This window comes from Schistocerca piceifrons, chromosome 10, assembly GCF_021461385.2.
Source record: "Schistocerca piceifrons isolate TAMUIC-IGC-003096 chromosome 10, iqSchPice1.1, whole genome shotgun sequence".
Taxonomy (NCBI): domain Eukaryota; kingdom Metazoa; phylum Arthropoda; class Insecta; order Orthoptera; family Acrididae; genus Schistocerca; species Schistocerca piceifrons.
The window spans coordinates 24310767-24334332 of record NC_060147.1 but is presented as its reverse complement, the minus strand read 5'-3'; the positions used below and the strand labels follow the sequence as shown (position 1 = coordinate 24334332).

Sequence of the window (23566 nt, the reverse complement as noted above, 5' to 3'; positions counted from 1 at the left end):
ATGATCTTTCAATGTTTTACATGTACGTACATATGGTACGTCATGGTAACTGCAAAAGCGTGGTGTTGCCTGTTATGTGCGCTGTCTGGCAACTGCTGAAATGAACCTATTTCTAACAGGTCGTGGGAAAATATTGCGAATGGTGGTTTGAAAAGTATTACTTCCAAAATAAATATCCTTTTACGTAAGTTGGACTATGTGCAAAAATGTACCATGAATTTCTTAAATCACAGAGCGTTTTACTCTCATTTAAAAATCAACTCTTTGATGACGAGCTATTTAGAAGAATTTTGAACCCAGAAGATCAGACATTTATATCATTATTAAAAATTTTAAAGTGTAACACGCGCAGAAAAGATCAACATTATATGCGAAAACTTAATTTATCTTGCAGCTTATTAACCTTAGAGACGAATATTATATGTGAAAGCTTTGCTTTCCGTGTAGCAACACTATGTATATTAATTTAAAATATTAACTTTCCCTGTTTGTGTGTTCGTGCTACTTAACAGTGATGTTGCTGTTGGCTGACTACATCACGTGCCCTATGCTCTGAATATCCACTGTCATCGGCTGGCGAGATCATGTGACGTGAGCTATGACTGGCTTACAAAAGCGCATCGCAATCTCGATTTCAGTGATTCGGAAAGTAACATGCAGTTTTTGGTGGAATTCCAATGTATACTTTTGTAATACGAAAATACGCAGAATGCATATTGCTGCCCATCAAAGATATTTCCAAAACGTGTCTTTTTCCCTGAGTTAAGTTCTCTAAAGCGCCCATGTATAAAGCCATAACCATTCAAAGGATTGATAAGTTTTGCAGTTCCGAGGGAAAATATACTGTCACTTAACACGGAAAAAGTGTGTTTTCACCCAGGAGAAAGTGTATTTTTAACTGGAAAATCTGGGAATTTTTTTTCTTGTCCTCGTATACACCCTGTTCCCAAAATCCACAGATTTACATTAAATTATCAGTCTTTGTCTGTGTTTACAATAATCACATACAAAATGTACATTTTTGCACACGTAATGGCATTATGCTACCATGAAGAAGATACTGACATTTACTAAATAAATACTAAATAAGTTTCTGTAATACACATATTATGCTTCACATCGATCTATAGCCAAGGTATAATGGTTTATAATATTCCTAATTTTGTGGACCTCTGAAGATGATAAATTAATTTGACAAAACCAGTAAAGCAAAATAAAAATATCTATGCAACTGATGACTGAATTTTATGCTGAAATACATACTACAGTTGCTGGATCTATAATAGCTTGAATAAAGTGGTAATTGTAGATATACAGCAAAACAAAAACTTCAGTACAACAGATACTTCACCAAAAGTGTTCATCACACATTTCCATATGAATCTGGTATTGTGTATATCATTTACCAGCTGTACCAGTTAGGAAGGTAAATCTCAATCCCCGAAAGACATTTGTTTCGAAGATAATGCTGTTTGTGTGGCTGATGTTTCTAACTCTGATGTAGCAGCAGTTGCGGAATTAGTTCCTTTTGGCTGTTTAGTTTTATTGCTTTATTATCACAGCTGGGTGGCAGTTCTCTCTTAAGCAGACAACTGTAATAAAAATCATAAACTGAGCTGGCTCAAAATGTAGAGAATAAATCTTCATATTACTGTGTGGGTATATGAACTGTTTCTGCAAAAGATCATGTCTTGCAATATTTGTTAGACTGTGCTTGTAGAAAGGAACATGAATCGACACCAGATTTCTGTAGCTTACAAGAGATTGATAACTAAACAGTCCTGTAATGTAGTATGTATACATCTCAGGGTCTTTAGGAAATCTAAAGTATGAGATATGTGGTGTCTTATTTTTGGTTTTGCCGCAATTTATTGCACTATAGTCAGATTAAAATACTTGACAGCTGATGGCTGTCCTTTGCAGCTACAGTGTTGCCACATCAGCTGCGTGCTACAGCTCAGTTATAGGCGACACACACACGTGGTGTGTCAGTTCACAAACGATGTTAATGTGTAATGCGGAGCAGTGTCGGAAGCAGCCACCGTGAGGCATGATCGAAATGCGAGATTCTCTGTAAACAGCTGATTTTAAGTGACCAGTGACTGAACTGCAGCAGATGACTTGTTTCGTAGCCCTGAATTTGAACTCAAGTCGTAAACTCGTCCTCGTGATTGTGATGTGCAATTTATCCCAGAAAATGGCATTCAAAAATCTGTGGCAGAACTAAAGTGCAGTCAGTTTGCTCACAGTGATTAAAGATACCCAGTAAAAGGAAACTCGAGACACAAAAAATTCAGTTTCAACACTAACAGCAAATTGTAACTTCTCACTGTCGGTAGTTACTTGAACTATCCTGACACTAGCTACACGAGCTGGTGCGTTATCACCTGATAGTGACACAGGCAGATTCCAATTGAAGACAGTATGATAGGAAGAAAAATAAGAGAAAATAATAATGATAACAATGCAGCAAAGTATTAAAACACATTTAAACCAGTCAGTGGAATAAAAAGAATGATCAAAAAATTTTCATTAGGTTTAGAAATAAAAAATGTTACTACATTTCACGAGAATTGAACCTACAACCTTCAACACATCAGATTTATACGCTAACCACTGTACTACGCCATTATACTGGATGAGATTATTATATTTCAGACTCTGATGATACCGTTGCAATGATGAATTGCAGCCTTCTAAAATTCATTATCGTGCTGTGTCATGCTAAGCTTCAGCACACGGTTTAGGCCTTATGTTTAGTGCTTTGATTAGAGGAGGCCAGCTCCAACATGTGAAGTGTCAACTATCAAGTAATTTCAGTCAAATTCTACATATACTTCTATTTGTAAAAACCATTCTACAAATCAGTGCAAATGATACTCTTCACATTCATCAGTCGCATTCAGCAGTGCAATGTAGCTGTCACAGAGTACGACAAAAATGAGCAAGAGTGTTGTGATTGTATCTGTTAAGCTGTGCTATTGCATTACAAAAGTCAATAATTGAGGAAACATTGAGTTATAGATAGGCATAAAAAAAGACTGCTAAAATATTTAAGCTTTCAGATGATGGCCTTTTTCCAAAGTAGAAAACACACACACATTCACACGAGCACGACTCGCATACCCGTGGCCACAGTCTCGGAGTGCTGAGGTTTGTTCCGTTCTGGACATTCCGTTGTTTGGAATTAACCCTCGAGTGGGTGCACCCTATGCATAAGATGCGCCGAATCCAAATAACATCGTCTTTTACCGTACCATTTTGTTTTACAGTTGCCAGCCCATAGCTATTCCCTTGTTATTGCTTTCTCTAACACAGTGATAAGTTGTGTTGTCATACATGCAAGTGAGTAGCAGTAATATAAAATAAACAGTGAGCTAGGTGAGAAAAAATTTAAGCACAGGGCGCATTGTTCCTAGCGCGACATGAAAGACGTGTCTAACTCTGCTTAACTGCAAATAGCGCAGTATACCATCGAATGCACTCTTCCCAGCGGTCCTAACGTGATACCCCAGTCCATTGTGTGTTACCCATCCTGCTTTCAACACACACAAGCGTTCCCCCCCGCTATATAGAGGCCCCTATAACCCAGCACAAAGGATGTGAACGAATCGTGCATTACGATTGGCTCTTATCGAAGTTACCCGCCGAATTACTGATGCCGTCGCTATCAAAGCACCATCCACCTTTTCTTTCTTTCTGCAGATGGAACTTTCAGCGGTAAAATTATTTTGCACGGATTGCTAAATTGCATTGACAGTTAAACCGTCAAAGTTGTCTACATATCATCAAATACATATGAGACTCACAAGAATATTGGAAGCCAGGAACATATTTACCAGTGTAACTACAATTAAATACTAAGATTGCTGCTACAGTCTGACACCAATCGGTGTACAGGTACTGTCTCATTTTGACAGCTGTGCTACTGGAACGAATCTCAGTATCTATAGCGTACATAATTTTCCACGTAAAATATCTGTCTCGTACCCTCGCGGTTATCGATGTGCTGAATCTGTACGTCCCTCACGATAGGACACACAGTCATCCTCTCTAGTCGTGCCACAACATAAACCACAGTAACTTTACAATGCAATATATACACATTTTACACAAACAGTGCAGTTATCTTTTATATCTGTGCAAGAAAATGCCCCAGATTCTGAGTTAGCAGCAGATTCCCACATTGAGGCAGTTGTCTTCGAGATAATTAGAAGTCAAATAAACGTTTGGCTGGAATATGACGCGACTGTGCTGTTTACTGCTCCAAGTGAGTCACTACTGTGAGGTACTATTTGTATGCGGTAACAGGGTGATACAGTGAAATTTTATTTTATCGTTTAATCAAACTAGGATTAAGCTGTGATTTTGCTCATACATCTTTACCTCGGCAACATAAAGACAGCTATTCTTTACACGTGTACAAAGTATGCCACGTGCCTGCTCGTGTTATAAAAATTGGTGCACCGACTCGAGATTTAAATAGAAATTTTACTCGTAACGGTGGAAACCGTGGCACAATTTGACTTCTCTCTTAAACTTCCGACGGACAGTACAGCTGTGTTTCCTCACACGTGTCTCGTCAGTCGGTTTATTCGTACCCGCCCCGATGTCGCAGAAATACTCGGAGCCGGCAATAACGTCCTTCCCGACGCTCCCCAACGTCACCGTCGGCGGCCGGGCGGACCTCAACCGGGGCGCGGCGGCGGGCCACACCCACGAGGGGCAGTTCTGCCCGCCGAAGCAGCGCCGCCCGGGCCACCGCCAGCAGCAGCACCACCACCACTACCGGAGCAGCACGGTGCCGCCGGGCGACAAGGGCGGCGACGTCGAGATCGTGGTCAGCTCGCAGGTGGTGGTGCGCAGCTCGGAGAAGGCAGCCGCGCAGCTCAAGAAGGGCTCCGCGCCCGACATCAGCACTCTCTCTGGAAGGCATGTACCTGTGCAACATTGAGCTCTCAAATACAGTACATAAATAAAACACAAGTCCTTCTTTACTTTTATGCCAACCATTTTCCTTGCATGCCAATATTTTGTTTCTTGTTTGGTGAGCTTTTTTCCTTTGTTTGATTAGCTTTTTTTCCCTTTGTTTGATGACCATTTTCTCTGTGCACACACATTTCTTTTTCTTTGTTTGATAATTTTTGAATAGGTTAATTATCGCTTTTCATTGTTCGCCAATCCCCTTTTTATTCTTCTAGGAGCTCTGTTTCCCTGTTTGATGCTTTTTCTCCCCCGTGTATCAACAGCTTTACTTATTTGGCTGCTGCTTTCCTTATATATTTTGATCTCTCCTCTCATTTCCTTGCAGTTTCCTTTACTGTCCATCAATTTTTTATAGTTTACTTAATAGCTGTGTGTTTTTGGTTGTGCTCTGAGATTCTTTCAACTCTCTCTATCACCTGTGAACAGCAACCCTTCACCTTGCTTTAGCTATTTTTCTCATTAAATGTTACTTTCCACCTGCCCAAGTCATCTCTCATCAGGTTCCATAAACCTATGCTTCAGTACCTACATTCCTTCCATAAACATACGAGGTCTGTTCAGGAAATTCTGGAACTTTGTCCTGAAATATGCTCACTATTTTGATATACTTGAACTTAGCATATTTCGTGACAGTACTCCCTTTTCCGTGAAACGTTTATAAGATGATATTTGACTTTTTTTGTGTTGGCTTCAGTCATCTAGTGAAAGTATGATTTCATAATGCTGTTTCCTCGGCTGCAGAAATGTCCTGGTTCAATGCGTTTGCCTCATTTTTGGTGCTTCAAATACCATTTCTCCGAATGTGCTTACTTCTTGATGTTTATATAAAAAGTAGTGGAATAACTCATTTTTGCTGGTCACTTGCAAATTATTATAACAGGGACCTATACATTGTTCCACCGTCACAGACCGATAGTTCACTGCCGACTGACTACGGTCAGAGACGACTCCAGTGTCAAAGACATTTCGCACAACACACAAGCTTCCACTTGTAACTACGTCAAGCCCTATATCCCTCCCCCGATGCGGTGCTTCAAGTGCTGGAAGTTCAGCCATATGTCTTACCGCTGCACTTCCAGCCTCACATGTCGAGATCGCGGACGCCCATCTCATCCCGATACTCCATGTGCCCTGCCTCCCATCTGCGTCAACTGCGGGGAGCACCATTCACCTTGCTCGCCTGACTGCAAAGTCTTTCAGAAAGAGCGCAAAATCATGGAATATAAGACCCTGGACCGGCTGACCTATACTGAGGCCAAAAGGAAATACGACAGACTCCATCCTGTGAGAATGACATCTTCTTATGCAGCTGCTACAACAACTGTGCTAGCTCCATCAGTTTCGAGACTTCCAGCCAGCTCGATAAGCAGTAAGACTCCTCCTGCCCCCTTGCCCGTGGGGGGGGCTCTACCCAACCGGTTGCTCCTGCACCACCTACCTCAGGAGCAACCTCCTCCCACCCGTCGGGGACATCCGTCCCCGCTTCTCAGCCGGAGAAGCGTCTAACTTCTTCGGCTACTCTCGCCCGTAAGAGTTCCCTTGGGACCCTCCCTTCCCAGGGTTCCACCAGTGGGAAGGATGACGGCCGCCAGTGGCATAAGTCCTCACCAGCGGCCGGGCGTAGGGCTTCACGATCCTCTTCTGTCCCGGAGACTGAATCGGTGAAGCCTTCCCAGCCGGTGAAACCCAAGGTTCAGCGAGAGAAGTCCAAGAGAAAGACCTCTAAGGCCAAAGAACTTGCGGTGGCACCAACCCCACCGCACCTTTCGCGCTCTGCATCTGAGGATGAAGTCGAGATTCTAGCGTCCGCTGAGGACCTTGATCTCGCTGGTCCCTCAGACGCCATGGATGCCTCTCGTACGGGTACTGAATCGGTGGCAGTGAGTGAACAAGCGGCGTAAATTGCCTTCCCAGTCCTTTCACGCCTTTCTCAGCCATGGACAATACCATCCTCCAGTGGAACTGCGGCGGTTTTTTCCACCATTTAGCTGAGCTCCGCCAACTTCTCAGCCTTCGCCCTTTCTTCTGGATTGCTCTCCAGGAAACTTGGTTTCCAGCGATGCGAACCCCCGCCCTCCGTGGCTATCGGGGTTATTATAAGAACCGGGCAGCATATGAAAGGGTGTCGGGTGGCGTCTGCCTCTATGTCCTTCACACTCTGCACAGCGAGTCTGTCCCTCTCCAAACACCTTTAGAGGCTGTCGCTGTTCGGGTGTGGACGCCACAGGCTGTTACCGTCTGCAGTCTTTACCTTCCACCGGATGGTGATGTCTCGCAGCATGTCCTGGCTGCGCTGATAGCCCAATTGCCGCCACCTTTCTTGCTATTGGGCGACTTCAACGCCCATAACCCTCTGTGGTGTGGGTCAGTGGCAACAGGTCGAGGTGCCATCGTTGAGCATTTATTGTCGCAGCTCGATCTCTCAATTTTAAATGATGGTGCCTTCACACACTTCAGTGTGGCGCATGGCACATACTCCGCCATTGACCTTTCAATCTGTAGCCCTAGCCTCTTACCGTCTGTCCAATGGAGTGTGCATGACGACCTGTGTGGTAGTGACCACTTTCCGATCTTTCTGTCACTACCACAGCATCACTCTTCTGGGCGCCCTAGCAGATGGGCTATGAATGAGGCTGACTGGGACTTGTTCTCCTCCACTGCCGCTCTTAAGCCTCTCTCTAATGACGACATTGATGCGGTGGTTCAATCGGTCACCACCGGCATCGTTACTGCCGCGGAATCTGCCATTCCCTGCTCCTCTGGGTCCCCTCGGCGGCGGACTCCGCCAAAGCAAGCAGGAGTGCTGGGAGCGGTACGTGTCCACCATTGGCCTCCATGTCACTCCATCGCAGGTCTGGGCCAAGATTCGACGCGTCTACGGCTATCGGCCACCTGTCAGCGTCCCTGCGCTCTCACTGAATGGAGCAGTTTGTACTGACTCCGACGTCATTGCAAACCACTTAGCAGAGCATTTTGCTATGAGTTCCGCTTCTGCGAATTACCCCCAGGCCTTCCGCTCCATTAAAGAGCGGCTGGAACGTCGGAGCCTTTCGTTTCGCACCCACCATCCAGAATCGTACAATGTTCCATTCAGTGAGTGGGAATTCCGCAGTGCCCTTGCTGCTTGTCCTGATACCGCTCCTGGACCAGATAGCATCCACTGTCAGATGCTGAAACACCTCTCAGTGGACTGCCAGCGACGGCTCCTCGACCTTTACAACCGTATTTGGGTCGAGGGTGAGTTTCCGTCGCAGTGGCGGGCAAGTATCGTTATCCCCATTCTGAAACCAGGCAAGAACCCTTTGGAGGTGGACAGCTACCGCCCCATTAGCCTCACCAACGTTCTTTGCAAGCTTCTCGAACGGATGGTGAGCCGGCGCTTGACTTGGGTACTGGAGTCTCGGGGCCTTCTGGCTCCATCTCAGGGTGGGTTCCGTAAAGGCCGCTCCGCCGCCGACAATCTGGTGAGCCTGGAGTCGGCCATCCGTACTGCCTTTGCCCGCCGTCAGCACCTGGTCGCTGTCTTTTTCGACATGCGGAAGGCGTACGATACGACATGGCGTCATCACATCCTTTCTACGATTCATGGATGGGGTCTTCGGGGCCCTCTGCCGATCTTTATCAGAAATTTTCTGTCGTATCGTACCTTCTGCGTGCAAGTCGCAGCCTCATATAGTTCCACCCACGTCCAGGAGAACGGTGTGCCCCAGGGTTCTGTTTTAAGTGTCTGCCTGTTTTTAATTGCCATTAACGGGCTCGCTGCGGCCGTGGGAAATTCTGTCTCTGCTTCCCTGTATGCTGACGACTTCTGCCTTTATTACAGCTCTCCTGGCATTGCAGCTGTTGAATGTCAGCTACAGGGTGCTATCCGCAAGGCGCAGTCTTGGGCTGTAGCTCATGGGTTCCAGTTTTCGGCAGCCAAGACCTGCGTTATGCATTTCTGCCGGCGACGCACTGTCCACTCGGAGCCGTGGCTTTATCTTGCCGGCGAACTTCTTTCAGTGGTGTAATCACACAGGTTTTTGGGGGTGGTTTTCGATGCCCGGTTGACTTGGCTGCCTCATATCCGGCAGCTTAAACAGGCGTGTTGGCGGCATCTAAACGCTCTGAGATGCTTGAGCCACACCCGCTGGGGCGCCGACCGATTTACCCTGTTGCGGCTCTACCAGGCGTTAATCCAATCCCGTCTGGATTATGGGAGCCTGGCTTATGGCTCAGCATCCCCCTCTGCGTTGTGGGTGCTTGACCCAATACTACACAGCGGGATCCGACTTGCCTCTGGTGCCTTCCGCACCAGCCCTGTGGACAGCATCCTTGTTGAGGCAGGTGTCCCTCCACTGCGGTTACGACGCCAACAATTACTGGCTGCTTATGGTGCCCATGTTTTTAGCTTGCCCGGGCATCCAAATTACCGTGTCCTGTTCCCGCAGTCGGTCGTCCATCTGCCGGACCGTCGGCCCCAGTCGGGTTGTCCGATCGCCGTACGTGTCAAGGAGCTTCTCTGCGGGCTTGGGTTTTTCCCTGTCCCACCTCCTTTCCAGGCGCCTCTGCGTACACCCCCGTGGTGTGTTCCTTGCCCTTGCCTTCGGCTTGACTTGGCACAGGGCTCGAAGGACTCGGTCCCTCCAGAGGCCTTCCGCCGCCGCTTTTCTTCCATCCTGGCCATGTATCAGGGCTCTGGAATTGTGTACACCGATGGTTCGGTGGTTGCTGGTCGTGTCGGGGTATGCGCTAACTCTAGGGGACCATTCCGAACAACGGTCCTTGGCGGCTGGCTGCAGCGTTTACACTGCTGAGCTAGTCGCCATCTTTCGAGCCCTAGAGTATATCCGCTCCTGCTCAGGTGAGTCCTTCGTTATCTGTAGCGATTCCCTGAGCGGTTTACGAGCTCTCGACCAGTGTTTTCCTCGTTCTCGTCTGGTGATGGCTATTCATGAGTCCCTGCATACTCTTGCGCGTTGTGGCCGTTCTGTGGTCTTTGTGTGGACCCCCGGTCATGTCGGTACCCCGGGCAATGAACATGTTGACCGCCTGGCGAAAGAGGCCACGAGTAACCCATCTCTGGCTGTTGGCCTCCCAGAGACTGATTTGCGGGCAGTCCTCCGCCGAAAAGTTTTTGCGCTTTGGGACGCTGAATGGCGCGATCGGATCACACCCAATAAACTCCGTGCCATTAAGGAGACGACGACTGTGTGGCGGTCATCCATGCGGGCCAACCGCAGGGACTCAGTCGTCCTTTGTCGGCTCCGCATTGGCCACTCCCGGCTAACACACAGTTATTTACTGCGCCGGGAGGGCCCTCCTGTATGTCGCTGCGGGGCGGCTTTGACAGTGGCCCACATTCTGTTGGCCTGCTCCCTTTTAGCTGTGGTCAGGCAGACATTTGCGCTGCCTGATACGCTCCCTGCCATTTTATCTGATGACCCTGTTATGGCTGCCTTAGTTTTACGTTTTATTAGGGCAGGGAGTTTTTATTCTTTAATCTGAGTGTTTCTGTTTTATTTTATTGTTTTGTGTTGATTCTGGCCTTTGGCCTACGGTTTTAAACTAAGTTTTTAATGTGTTTTCGGTGGTTAGCTTTTCCCTTTTTTTTTTTTTTTTTTTTTTTTTTTTGTTCCTATGGTCGGCCAACCACCGTCACACTCCGTGTGATTTTATTTCGTTTTGTCTGGTCCTTGTCTATGTTTCTTTTGTTCTGTGTCGTCTGTCTCCTATTCTGTTGAAAATTTTTTTTTATTCTCTGTGGGTATTTTTAGTATTTTGGAAAAAGGGACCGATGACCTCTGCAGTTTGGTCCCTTTCATCCTTAAACCAACCAACCAATCCACTTGTAACCAGTCTCTTTGATATTCTTCGTCACATCTACTAACATTAATCAATATGCTGTCACTCTAGAGCATATAAGCAAATTACCATAAAATAGGCAAATTAAAATTCACAAAAAATATTCTGACAAAAATATAAGAAAACATTTACAACCTCCTTCATTAGATTTGGTATCGACAAATCCGGTAGAAAATAACACATCTCCCAGATCCATTACAGTCCGCAAAATTTTTCTATGCTTGCTTTTTATTTATTGTGCATGGTCTCCTTCGAAATACTGTTCTCCACATTTGGTACACCGCTCCCAATGCAGTTTCCATTTCCAGAAGTAGTCTTGATACGCCTCCTGCCTTGCCGGATCACACGAGGCGCCATCTACGAATTTTCTTCTATCTCATCTATCATTGCAAATCTTCGTCCTTTCAATGGAATTTTCAACTTTGAAAATAAAAGAAAGTCCGCAGGGGCCAGGTGTGGAGAGTTAGGAGAATGAGGCAGCACAGCGATTTCATTTTATGTACAGTAGTCACGCACCAACAGTAATGAATGTGGGATTTGTCATCATGATGCAAGAGCCATGAATTGTCTCACCACATTTCAGTGTTTCCTTCTCTCACATTCTTGCAACATGTCCTGATAGTACCACTGATTAACAGTCTGTTCCTGTGGCACTAATCCTTCAGAGTCAAAGAAAACTATCAGCATGGCTTTGACATTTGACCTGATCTGGCAAACTTTTTATGGTCTTGGAGAACCTCTCCCAATTCATTGTGAAAATTTAAACTTGGTCTCAACATCATAACTGTAGTCCCACATCTCATCACCAGTTATGATTCTCAGGAACACCTTGTTCTCATTTTCAAGATCCAAAAGCTCTTCCCAGGTTGCAAGGCGAAGGTCTTTCTGGTCTTGACTCGTGAACCGTGGGACGAACTTGGCGGCAACATGATGCATTCCTAGATACTGTGTCAGGATTTTATTATGTGATCTAACTGAAATATTACATTCTTCTGCAATTTCTCAGACAGTCAATCTCCAACTGCCACACATAATTTTGTTGACATTCCTGACACGAGTTTTGTCGGTAGACATGGAAGGGCGTCCTGAACGGGAGTCATCTGTAACTTCTGTCCAGTCATTTTTAAGTTGTGTGAACCATTCGTAACACCAAGTATGGCTTAAGCACTCATCACTGTAGGCCTCTTTCATCATTTCATGTGTCTCTGTACAGGTTTTCTTGAGTTTAACGGAAAATTTAATGCAGATGTGTTGCTCCTCTAACTCTGCCATGTCAAAATTCACAAACTGTGCAAAACAATGTTCTACTCAATACAGAACTGAACAATAGGTAACAGACATACAGCAATGGAACTTAAGACAGGTACACATTAAACACAGATGTGTGCAGAGATGTCAACCGTATTTCACTCCAACATACCATTGGTGCAAAATTATAAACCTTCCAGAATTTTTTTGAACAGACATTGTACTCTCATTGTAGCCAAACAAACCTCACACATACTTTTTCTTAACTCCTGGTTAACTTTTGGTATTGCTCCCAAAGGCCTCAAATTAAAAGTTCCCATTTCTGGCAGCAACCTGTTCTTCTACCTGTCCTTCCTGAAATCAGTTGTTCTTTCTCTGTCTCTATCTGATGCCCCCTGCTTCATCTTTGTTTGCCCTCCTCCTCCAATGCTGCAGTATGTGTGAATTGTCCTTCCTATTTTAACCTTTCCCAACTATGCCTCTCTCATCCCAGAGGAAGGAATTAATAGGTATGAAAGTGCAGTCATAATCTGTTCAACACGAATCAAAGTCACATGTTTTTTATGAGCAGGTTACCGATTTCAATAGAAATGATAGAAGCCCATAAACAAAACCTATATATAAAAATGTGTGTGTGTGTGTGTGTGTGTGTGTGTGTGTGTGTGTGTGTGTGTGTGTTTGTGTTTGTGTTTGTGTTTGTGTTTGTTTGTTTTCCAACATAGGTCTGTAATGCGTATAGTAACTGTGTCGAAACTTGTTACATATTACCTGCGAAGAAATACTGGGTTATTCAAGAAGGTAGATCTAATTTGATTAATTTTTATTTCATGGAAATATTGAATTGCTATGAATTATCTTTGTCAGTGGAAATGAATTTTGAAGTTTCCAAACTTGGATTATAAATGTTCAGTGTAATTCATTCATTCACACATCACATTTTGTCGTCCCATCACAGTGGGGAGCCTTCAGGTTGTGGATTGTATCAAGTTATACATTAACAGGCAGAAGCACCCATTGTAGCCTGTCGTCATCGTCTTGAATCCAAAGACTGGTTTCTTGCAGCTCTCCGTGTTATTCTATTCCATGCAAGCCTCTTAATCTCCAAATAACTGCTCCAACTTCCATCTTTTTGAAAATGATTACAGTATTCATATCTTGGTCTCTCTCTACGATTTTTACCCTCCCAACTTCCCTCCACTACTAAGTTGGTGATCCCTTGATATCTCTAAATGTGTCGTTTCTACAAATCGCTTCTTCTAGTCACGTTGTGCCGCAGGTTCCTTTTCTCCCCAATTCTATTCGGTACCTCCTCATTAGTTGCGTGATATACCCATCTAATTTTCAGCAGCACCACATTTCAAAAGCTTCTATTCTCTTTTCGTCTGAACTGTTTATCGTTCATGTTTAGCTTCCATACATGGCTACACATTACACAGACAGTTAAAAAAACACTTCCTAACACTTATATTTATATTAGATATTAACGAATTCCTCTTTTTCAGAAATGATTTCTTTGATGCAGCCTGTCTGCATTTTACATCCTATCCACTTTGACCGTCATTTTATTTTGCTGCCCAGTGAGCAAAACTCATTTAGTACTTTTGGTGTCTCTTATCCTAATCCGCTATGGTAGATATCTAAACGGTGTGTTAGAACATTGATTTGTAACAGCTTACTTGAATAATGCAAATCGAAACAAACAGCTGTATTGTAAGTCATCTTCAGGCCTCTGTATGAGAACATACATAGCATGATAGAAAAGTACTCCCTTTCTCCTTTTTGTCAGAAAAGCTCCAGGATAGGTGGTGGTGTGTTTTTAAATTTCCAAGTTTGCGATACTTAAAAGAGAGAAATGTTCCTGGCAGATTAAAACTGTGTGCCGGACCGAGACTCGAACTCGAGACCTTTGCCTTTTGCAGGCAAGTGCTCTACCAACTGAGCTACCCAAGCACGACTCACGCCCCGTCCTCACAACTTTAGTTCCGCCAGTACCTCGTCTCCCACCTTCCAAACTTTACAGAAGCTCTCCTGCGTACCTTGCAGAACTAGCGCTCCTACGCCGTGTCTCCGCAATATCCTTTCTTTCAGGAGTGCTAGTTCTACAAGGTTTGCAGGAGAGCTTCTGTAAAGTTTGGAAGGTGGGAGACGAGGTACTGGCGGAACTAAAGTTGTGAGGACGGGGCGTGAGTTGTGCTTGGGTGGCTCAGTTGGTAGAGCACTTGCCCGCAAAAGGCAAAGGTCCCGACTTCGAGTCTCGGTCCAGCACACAGTTCTAATCTGTCAGGAAGTTTCATACCTGCGCACACTCCGCTGCAGAGTGAAAATCTCATTCTGGAAAGAAATGTTGTTTCAATGTACTTGGTATGTGTGTGTCCCTGAAATGACCTTGGCCATGTTTCTGCACAGACTCACCTGGTGGCAAGACTATGCTTAGCAACACACTGTTTGGGTTTTTGGTATATTAGGTAGGTGACACAATGGATAGTGATTTTGAGCAAAGAGTGAACATTAAGTTCTGCTTAAGCTTATGAAAACCCCTATGAGACCTGGACAATGATTTAGCAACCACATGCAGGTGAGGCACTTTCAATAAATCGTGTTTCCAAATGTCACAAATGGTTTCGTGAAGGCAGGGATTCTGTGCAAGACGATCCCAGGGCTGGTCACCCATCTACAGCACATGCGGGTGCAGATGTGAAATGTGTAAGGCAGTTATTGCAAGAAAACCATCATTTAACATGATATCAGAACAACATAATTCAAAACTTGTCCCTTACACACTAACAGATGAATGGAAAGAGGAAGGATGAAGTATTTCTGCTGAACTACTGGATAGAGCCAGGTGTGATCCCTCATTTTTATAGGTAATTGCTGGGAATGAAAGTTGGTGCTACCGGTATAACCCTCACACGAAGTATCGAAGTGTTATATTGCAGAGTCCTGATCACAAGGGTCGAAAAAAGTCAAACAACCACCTTCGAGGACAAAGGCAGTGTTGATCGCATTCTTTGTTAGTTAAGGATTAGTTCACTGTTAACTGAACCTTTTACATCAAAGTCTTAAAATGTTTGCAACAATGAATTCAGTGTCACCAACCTGATTTGTGGCATTCTCAGGACTGGTTCTCACTGCACGACAATGCGAGACCCCACAATGTGTTATCTGTTACCGAGTATCTGGGCAGACATTCTGTTATTGCTATCCCGCATCCACCATATTTGCCTGACCTCTTGCCTTGCAATTTCTTATTATATTTTTTTTCTTTGTTTCTGTGGGTGAAAAGGCAACTGAAAGGAAAGTTTCATCGAGGTATCGCAGAGGTCCAACTGGCTGTGACAAATGACCTTACTAGCATCACAGTGGAAAATTTCCCTGGTTGTTTCCAAGACTCCCAGAAACATTGGCAACTGTGTATAGGTAGCCAAGGGGACTACTGCAGTAGGAGCTAGGGTCATTACTTGGTAAATGCGGTTTTCTGTTTTTAAGAAAAACTGTCCTGGAACTTTTATAATGTGACAAAAACTGGGATAAATCACATCATAAAATTACGTAACAAAAATATACTATTGATATCCTTAAAAAACAAAGTTCAGAATCTGATATATATTGCTACACACACATACATACACACACACACACACACACACACACACACACTCACTCTTTTTGATGGCCCAGCATTGAAATCTGCAGCAGTTTACAAAAGGGTTGCACTTCTGTCATGTTGAAAGATTATCTTAGTTATCGTTGGCCCCATTCTTACAGGATCTTTTTCAGGTCGCAGCAATGTTGGAGATTTGATGTTTTACTGGATTCCTGACATTCCCACTACACTCGTGAAATGGTTGTATGGGAAAATCCCCACTTCATCGCTACCTCAGAGATGCTGCGTCCCATCACTCGTGCACCAATTGTAACACCACAGTCAAACTTGCTTAAATTTTGATAACCTGCCATTGTAGCAGCAATAACAGGTCCAACAACTGTGCCAGACACTGGTCATCGTATGTAGGCATTGCCGACTGCAGGGCCATATTCTGCATGTTTACATGTCTCTGTATTTGAATACGCATGCCTATACCAGTTTCTTTGGCGCTTTAGTGTAAATTAGATTCTGAACTTTGTGTTGTGTGGTGACTGATAGTGTATTTTTAAATATAATTTTATAATTTGATTTATCCCCATTTTTGCCACATACTGGAATTTTTGGCTTCAGAACTCTCATTATACTTCATCATCATCATCATCATCATCATCATCATCATCATACTACTATGTATGTTTTCACATACAGGGACCTGAAGATGATACTTTTCATATCAAAACTGGTAGCATGTTTTGAATAAACATCATTTGAATTACAATACAGCTGTTGGTTTCGGTTTGCATTATTCAAGTGCCTCTTGTGTGGCTGCTGCCCCACTGTCATCAGTGGATTACCTGAGACATAGAAATTTATTGATGGAATGTTAACATTGGTAACAGTTCATATAATTTACATCATTTTATGATGTAGAGAACTTGATACTCAGTTGATATTTCTACAGTGAAAAGGCTTACTTTTTAGCAATGACATGTACATGTTGGAGGATTTTAAAGCCTGGTGTGCTGAAATAAAATCTTTTCCAGTACCTCTTGGTAATTTTTACAGTCAATGTTGTATATGAGGTCAAAACTTCCTGTCAGATTAAAACTGTGTGCCGGACTGAGGTTTTGCCTTTCACAGGCAAGAGCTATACCAACTGATCTACCCAAGCACGACACACCACCCATCCTCACAGCTTCACTTCCACCAGTACCTTGTCTTCTACCAACTTCACAGAAGTTTCCCTGCAAAAGTTATGCGCTTGTACAAGAAAGGATACTGCATAGACATGGCTTTGTCACAGTGTGGGGGATGTTTCCAAAATGAGATTTTTCACTCTGCAGCAGAGTCTATATTGACATGAAACTTTCTGACTGACATGGATTGAGTTGTGCTTGGCTAGATCAGTTAGTAGAGCACTTGCCAACAAAAGGCAAAGGTATTGAGTTAGTCTGTCTGGCACACAGTTTTAATCTGGCAGGAAGTTTCATATTGGCCCACACTCCTCTTCAGAGTGAAAATCTCATTCTGTAATATGATGTCCTTTAAAAAACTATATTTAATGTTCCCTCCACTCTGAACTTAATTTTGTTCCTGTTCATCATTTATTAATGTGACTCTTTGTCTGCTGCTGATAAGAAGTGACCCCATCCATGGAAAGTAAAAACCTTTAATATCATACTATTTTAGTTTCACTAGCAAAATTTTATGATCTACACAGAGACCTTGTCAAGATCACAGAAAAAACTAAAGGGATAAATTTCGTTGTTCTAGAATTGAGTTCATGATATCTCATGTTGCATTCTCAGAAGAGAAGCTTCTATGGAAGCCAAACTGAGCTAAAGCTTAAAGATTATTCTCAGAAAGATGATTCAATTTTCTATTATAAACTACTTTCTCATAAATTTTTGAAGACATAAGAAAGAGTGAGATTGGGTTACAGCTGCTCTCCTTCACTTTTGTGTATTGGTATTACTACAGTATTCTTCAGTCTTTCAGAAAATATTGCTTGCATTCCAACTGATAACAAAGCAAACTCGAGGTGGGCACTGCCATCATAGAGGGAAAGGTTACTACTTTAGTGACTCAATGATTTTTGTGATCTCTCTAACAGATGAATTGGCAAAACTAATGCCTGGCAGTGGAATATGCATTACATGTCTAAGTAAATTTATTGGTTCAGTTTCACTAGATAATTTATTTGTCTCTATGTTTGCAGTTATGGTTAGGAAAAATTACTTGAATTTAGAAGTCAGTGATTTTACTTTCATCTGTCTTTCAGCTCCTGCCATCTGAGTCCCATTTGCCTTGCCTCGTTTGAATTTCATTGCTAATAATGCTTCAGATTGACCTTGATTTGTTCTTGGAATTTTTAATTTTTTATGTTTATTCCATAGTTTCACCTGTTCAATGAAACTGTAGAATTTTGTACTACTGGTTAAAGGGTATTTTTAAGTCTTGATTAGAGCTGGCCCTTTGCATTAAATAAGGCTCTCTTGCCCTAGTACAAGATTTTCTGATTTCAGATGTTAGCTGCACTTTCTTCACCTGCTAAGTGTTCCTGACCTGCTGTAAAGTGAAACTGGACTTATAATGTTAGAAGAATATTTTTAGGAAAGAGTAAAATTTTTGTCCACAGTGTGCCTTTGGGTGGTCTCTCTCTCTCTCTCTCTCTCTCTCTCTCTCTCTCTCTCTCTGTCTCTCTCTCTCTCGTGGGTGTGGGCGAGGGGGTGGGCGCACTTGATTGTTACATAATGAGTAGAGAACATTGTGTACTCAACCTGTTATCTTTTACCTTTCAAATTTGGTCATCTTTTTGTTTTTTTCTTCATTGTCTGACTACTCCTTCCCACATCCCACAGCCGTGCACAAACTTATTCTTCTCGACTTCATCTCCAGGCGGGGTGATGCTGTAAGAGAGTGTCTCACTATTTCCAGCTGCTGAATGATGAACATGTCTTCTGCAGTAATCTACTGTATTCTTTCTGCTATTTAGATCAATGAAGACAGATCCAATTATCAGTAACTCCTAACTTCAGACCTGTCATTCAATACGTCTGACCACACTGAACTCAACTTATAATCTAAGATTTATGGTTTTCATTTGTTTTTTAGTGTATCTCAAAGATGTTCAAGACACCTGCAAAGGGCATCGTCAAGGCATAAATAATCACTTCCGGCAAGTGCTGCTGCACTCATCATGCCGTGTCTTGCCCCTGCTGTGTTACATCACTGCATAGGTACCATCTACACAGATCCGGCCACGTGTTGTATATTTTTCACCCTACATAAGCTGTGTGTAAAAGACACAGCAATATTTCACCAGCATAAGTTTCCTCAGTGAAACATAAGTCATTCTCACGAATAACCCATATTACACTACACTTGGTAAAGTTCTTGCTATGTGTCGTCCTGTAAGTTCTCTCTGAATGGCATAATTCAGTCAGCATTTACAGTTCTGTGAAATTTTCCTTTTCCTTTCTTAGTTCAACCTGATTGACGGGATACATTATTGCTGCCATTTGAGCATCTAATCAGAGATAGCATTTGTTATGGAGCTCACTTCTATTTCATTAAAGACAGACAGGTATATAAATAAATAAATAAATAAATGCTCACTGTTGCAGTAAGTCCCAGTTTTGTCAGAAATGTTACTGTGGGGTCAAAGCTGAACATCATTGATTCCAGACACTCTTGATCAGAATAATACGAGATGAAATCTATAACAATAATGGAAATTCATGGATGGAGCAACACACAGAATGAGGGAAAGACAACCACTCACATATAGCAAGTCAATGTGTGGAGTGCAGAAATATGTAACAGAAAACTGCATTTGCAATAGTTTTCGAGCATTAGCTCTTTTGCTAGGAATAGTATGCAGAATCACACAAACAACCCACAGACACACGGAAAGTCTTGCTGTGGTCACGAGAGTGAGCATTTGGGTTTTTGTGTGGTCCTGTGTGAATGAGTGTACTGTTGTCAGAAAAATAGCTAGTGCTCAAGAGCTAGTGTGAATGCTGTTTTCTATTATGTGTTACTGTGCTCCCTGCATTAGTCTGCTGTTAGTGAGTGGTTGCCTTTCCCATTTTTAGATGAAATCTATATTGAAATCTCCACATACAGTCACTTCCCAGTTATTTGTACTGAGTCTTATTAATACCCCCTCTTTGGTTAGTGAAGTTTAAAATATTTTATGTAGAGAACCAACAGATTGTCAGAACTGATAATTTGTGTGTTCCAAGTCTGTTGTGCTAAAGTACAGCACTCTTGTTGTACAGAAAACATTTTTGTGACGACTGAACACACTGTCAGGCAACTGAACACTGGGTCTGCCCTTACTTGTCCTTTGCACAGGAATTCGGTTTGTTGAAATTGGTTAAACATACAGCTTATGTTTTTCATAGTTGGTGGGTTGATGCCAAATCAAATTGCCCTTGGCACTGAAGCTGCCAACTTACCTTTTCTGAACTCAAGAATGCAGAGATCTTAGTCACAAGCGATACATACTGACTTGCTGCTGCTGCTGCTGCAAGCTCTGTAGTGGGTGTTTACACAACTATCAGCCCTCTAGCAGATCCTCTTCTGTTCAAAAGTGCGTAGATTGTTTGCATGCAACACATATGCCGTGAAATGTGAATTGATTAAATTGGTTCCATCTTTTTGAATAACTTGGTAGTGTGAGGGTAAGACACTTGGGAGAATGGGGATGGGAAGGAGGTCACTTAAAAGTAAGATACCCAGTTCTGAAGGCACAAAGAGGGCTGGCTCCACTCTCCCTCTCTGTCGTCCACTGCAGTTGACATCATTTTTCAGACATGTTACCAGATCTTAACATCTTGCTGTGAGGTTCTCAGATCAAACAAAATTTCTAGGCAACAGTGTGAATTGGGACAATTTCATAGGAAGGTGAACCAAAGACTGTGTTTTATTGGCAGACCACATGCAATGGTGCAAGAAATGAACCGAAGCAGCAGCTTACACTGTGTTATAGGGGGAGAGTGACAGACTAGCCTGGATAGAGCTCTAATGCACACACTTCTGGGACACAGGGAGGCAAGCCAGCCTCCTGGATTAATGATAAAGACTGGTGAGCAGGCCAGCATGGATGTGCTTTTTAGGTAGTTTCGCACATCCCACTAGGAGAGTAGTGAGATCGTACGTATGTCCCACCTCAGACACTTACAGGGATACCACCTCCGAGTCTGAATTGTTGTAATTCTTTATATTTATGGTACGTGAAATTCAGAGGAGAAATATCAATTATCCAAAGTAATGCAATACAAATCTTAAAAATTCTCAATAAAATTGACTTTGGAGTTTGCCGAGGAACTTGAATTTACTAAAATTAAAGAGATTTTCGTGATGGCCGTATGGTTCATTTGAAAACCTCAGACAATGCTAATGGAATTGTCAGTGGGTTCTAGTTCAAATATCCTTCTCTCTCTCTCTCTCATTCTTTCTCTTTGGTTTCTTTCCCCTTTCCGTTCCACTCAAATGCCTACATCATTTAATATAAAACTCATCAGACATATGCTAAATAACTCCAATCATCATTTCTTGTTTCTAATTGTATATTGCATGCAAAATCCTTGTGTCATTGCAAATATAAATTCTTAGTTATTTATGTTTTATAAAAGTTTGTTAATAAGTTTGTAATATTTCTTTAATTTAGACAATTTTTATTGATAATTTTTTAAAAATATTAATAATTAAGCACTTATATTTGCAGTGCATGTGATATGTAAATAAGAACAAGAAGGCATACAATTTCATAGTAAATGATAATTAGATATGAGTTAATTGGTGTGTATTTGATAACTTTTATATTTAAATGATTTAGGTATTTGAACTGAACAAAAAAACGTGGAGGGGGAAAAGACCACAGCGAGATTTGAACCAGCGATACATTGATTACCTGATTACCACATTACAATGCTACTGATTGAACCACACGGCCTATCATGAGAGAGGCTTAATCTTTAGTGGATTATAGTTCTTTGGAAGCCTTCAAAGTCAGTTTCCTTGACAATTTTTGAAAGTTACATTAAATAATTTGGAGGACTGATATCTGAGTTCTGAACTTCACATACTATAAATATAAAAAATTACAAGAATCCCATTGATGGGAGATTTCCTTCTTAGAAAAAGTTATCACACTGAACCACAAGATCCGCACTAGGCATAGAAAGATTAGGTAAAGAGACTCCTTCCCAGGGGGAGTGGTGGCGTTAGGAAGGACATCTGGCTAATGGATGTCACTAATGCTGCCAGAATGGTATATAACAATGCCAGCTCTGTAGGGGAATGAGAAAAGACAAAAAGGAAAAGAAGGAAAAGTGGGGTGAGAGATAATGGATATGATAGGTGAGCTGGAATGTTGGTGATTAAAATAAAGGCAATTTCCATTGTGGCTAAATCTTTTCACAAAATTTCAGTTGACAACTTTTGTAGGAAGAAATGACAGTTGCAATAAAATATGGTAGAGTGAACATGGAAAGATTGGGTGTTCAGTTGTTCCACGAGTGTGTGGAAAGGTAGAAACATAATTTGAAAGTAATGTCTTATGCACTATGCAAAGCACTTAAGTTGTGAATGGTGGAGTAATCACTCAGATGTAGAGCCAGCAGCCTGCAACCTGCATTTATATTTATTCAGTTATTGCTTGTAGGACAGGGAAGCAAAAGTCATTCTCCCAGTGCTTTCGCTGCCCAAAATTCAGACCATATTGAGCATTTCAGTTGTTTTAATCACACTTTATCCCAGTGTTTGGGTGCTAGGGCTAAACACTGTCAGTTTGTGTGTGCACTCGTGTATTGCCGTGACGGTGAATCCCCTGCTGCCATTTCCCACCAGTAGTAGACATCACCTAAAGGTGAAATCCGAGAGCACCGGGAGTATTTATTATATTGGAGAATCCTGAAATGGCGCACAGAATTGGTACGGTTGCACGTGCGAGGGAAATCGGAAAGTAATTTCCATTAAGTTATAAAAAAATGTTGGAATTCTTAGAGAAAATTAATAGAAAAACCTTAAAAAATGCTTACTACAATCAGCAGTCAGATCTAAGCATTTATCATCTCTTTAACAAATGGACAAATTGCCACCGTTAATTGCAGCTAGCTCATGATAGCATATTTTAAGTTCTTTGTCAGTGAGTGTTGGGAGCCAGGTCACTTTTACATGTGCTTGGAGAGATGGAAATCACTTCACACCACGTCTGGGCCTAAGGCACGATCTGAACTGACTCAATAGTTCTTGTGTTCGTCAGAGTATGGCTGAGCATTGTTGTGCAAAACGTGACACCGTAGTAAAAAGACTGCATCACTTTTTTCAGTAGCTGTTATCAGTTTTGTTAATGACAGTGTGTAAGCTTCAGGACTGATTGCTTTCCATCTGCAAATAAAGCTCCTTTGTCATCCCAAAAGATTGTAGCTGTACTTTTTCTGGCCGACAGAATTTGGCGTGCTTGTTTTTGTTTAGTCGACTGAAGCCGTTTGACTCCTTGCTGACGACTTCTGTTTAACCTCCACTTTAGCATGAGAAACCAAAGCCTCAGTCCCACTCATGATTCTGTTCCATACGTTTTCTCTGTACAGACTGTAACAAAAATGCAAGTCCAGTGTAGCATTCGTCCGAAGAATCTTGTGTTCTTTAGAGTAAAGTTTCAGAACCAAACTAGAAAAGAACTTGTTATGTTGTAGCTGTTCAGTCACGTTGCGTGGAGAACAGTGAGAAAAATCTGTAGAAAGTTGTCAGAAGTATGAGGTTTTGTGAAACACAGATTTCCAAATTTCTGTATTAGTTCATTGCTGACTACAGACAAAAACATAGCCACTTCAGTCATCATGAACAGTTGTACACCCCCCCCCCCCTCTCTCTCTCTCTCTCTCTCTCTCT

General features: G+C 42.6%; 1 protein-coding gene across 1 annotated transcript in view; it reads left to right on the top strand.

Annotated features, from left to right (window-relative positions):
- The window catches only part of LOC124718648 (TBC1 domain family member 5), a 174953-nt gene that overhangs the window by 110615 nt on the left and 40772 nt on the right, over window positions 1–23566 (top strand). Inside the window, exon 11 of the mRNA XM_047244277.1 lies at window positions 4619–4932. Coding sequence (XP_047100233.1) covers window positions 4619–4932 — 314 coding nt within the window. The remainder of the gene's footprint in view (window positions 1–4618; window positions 4933–23566) is intronic.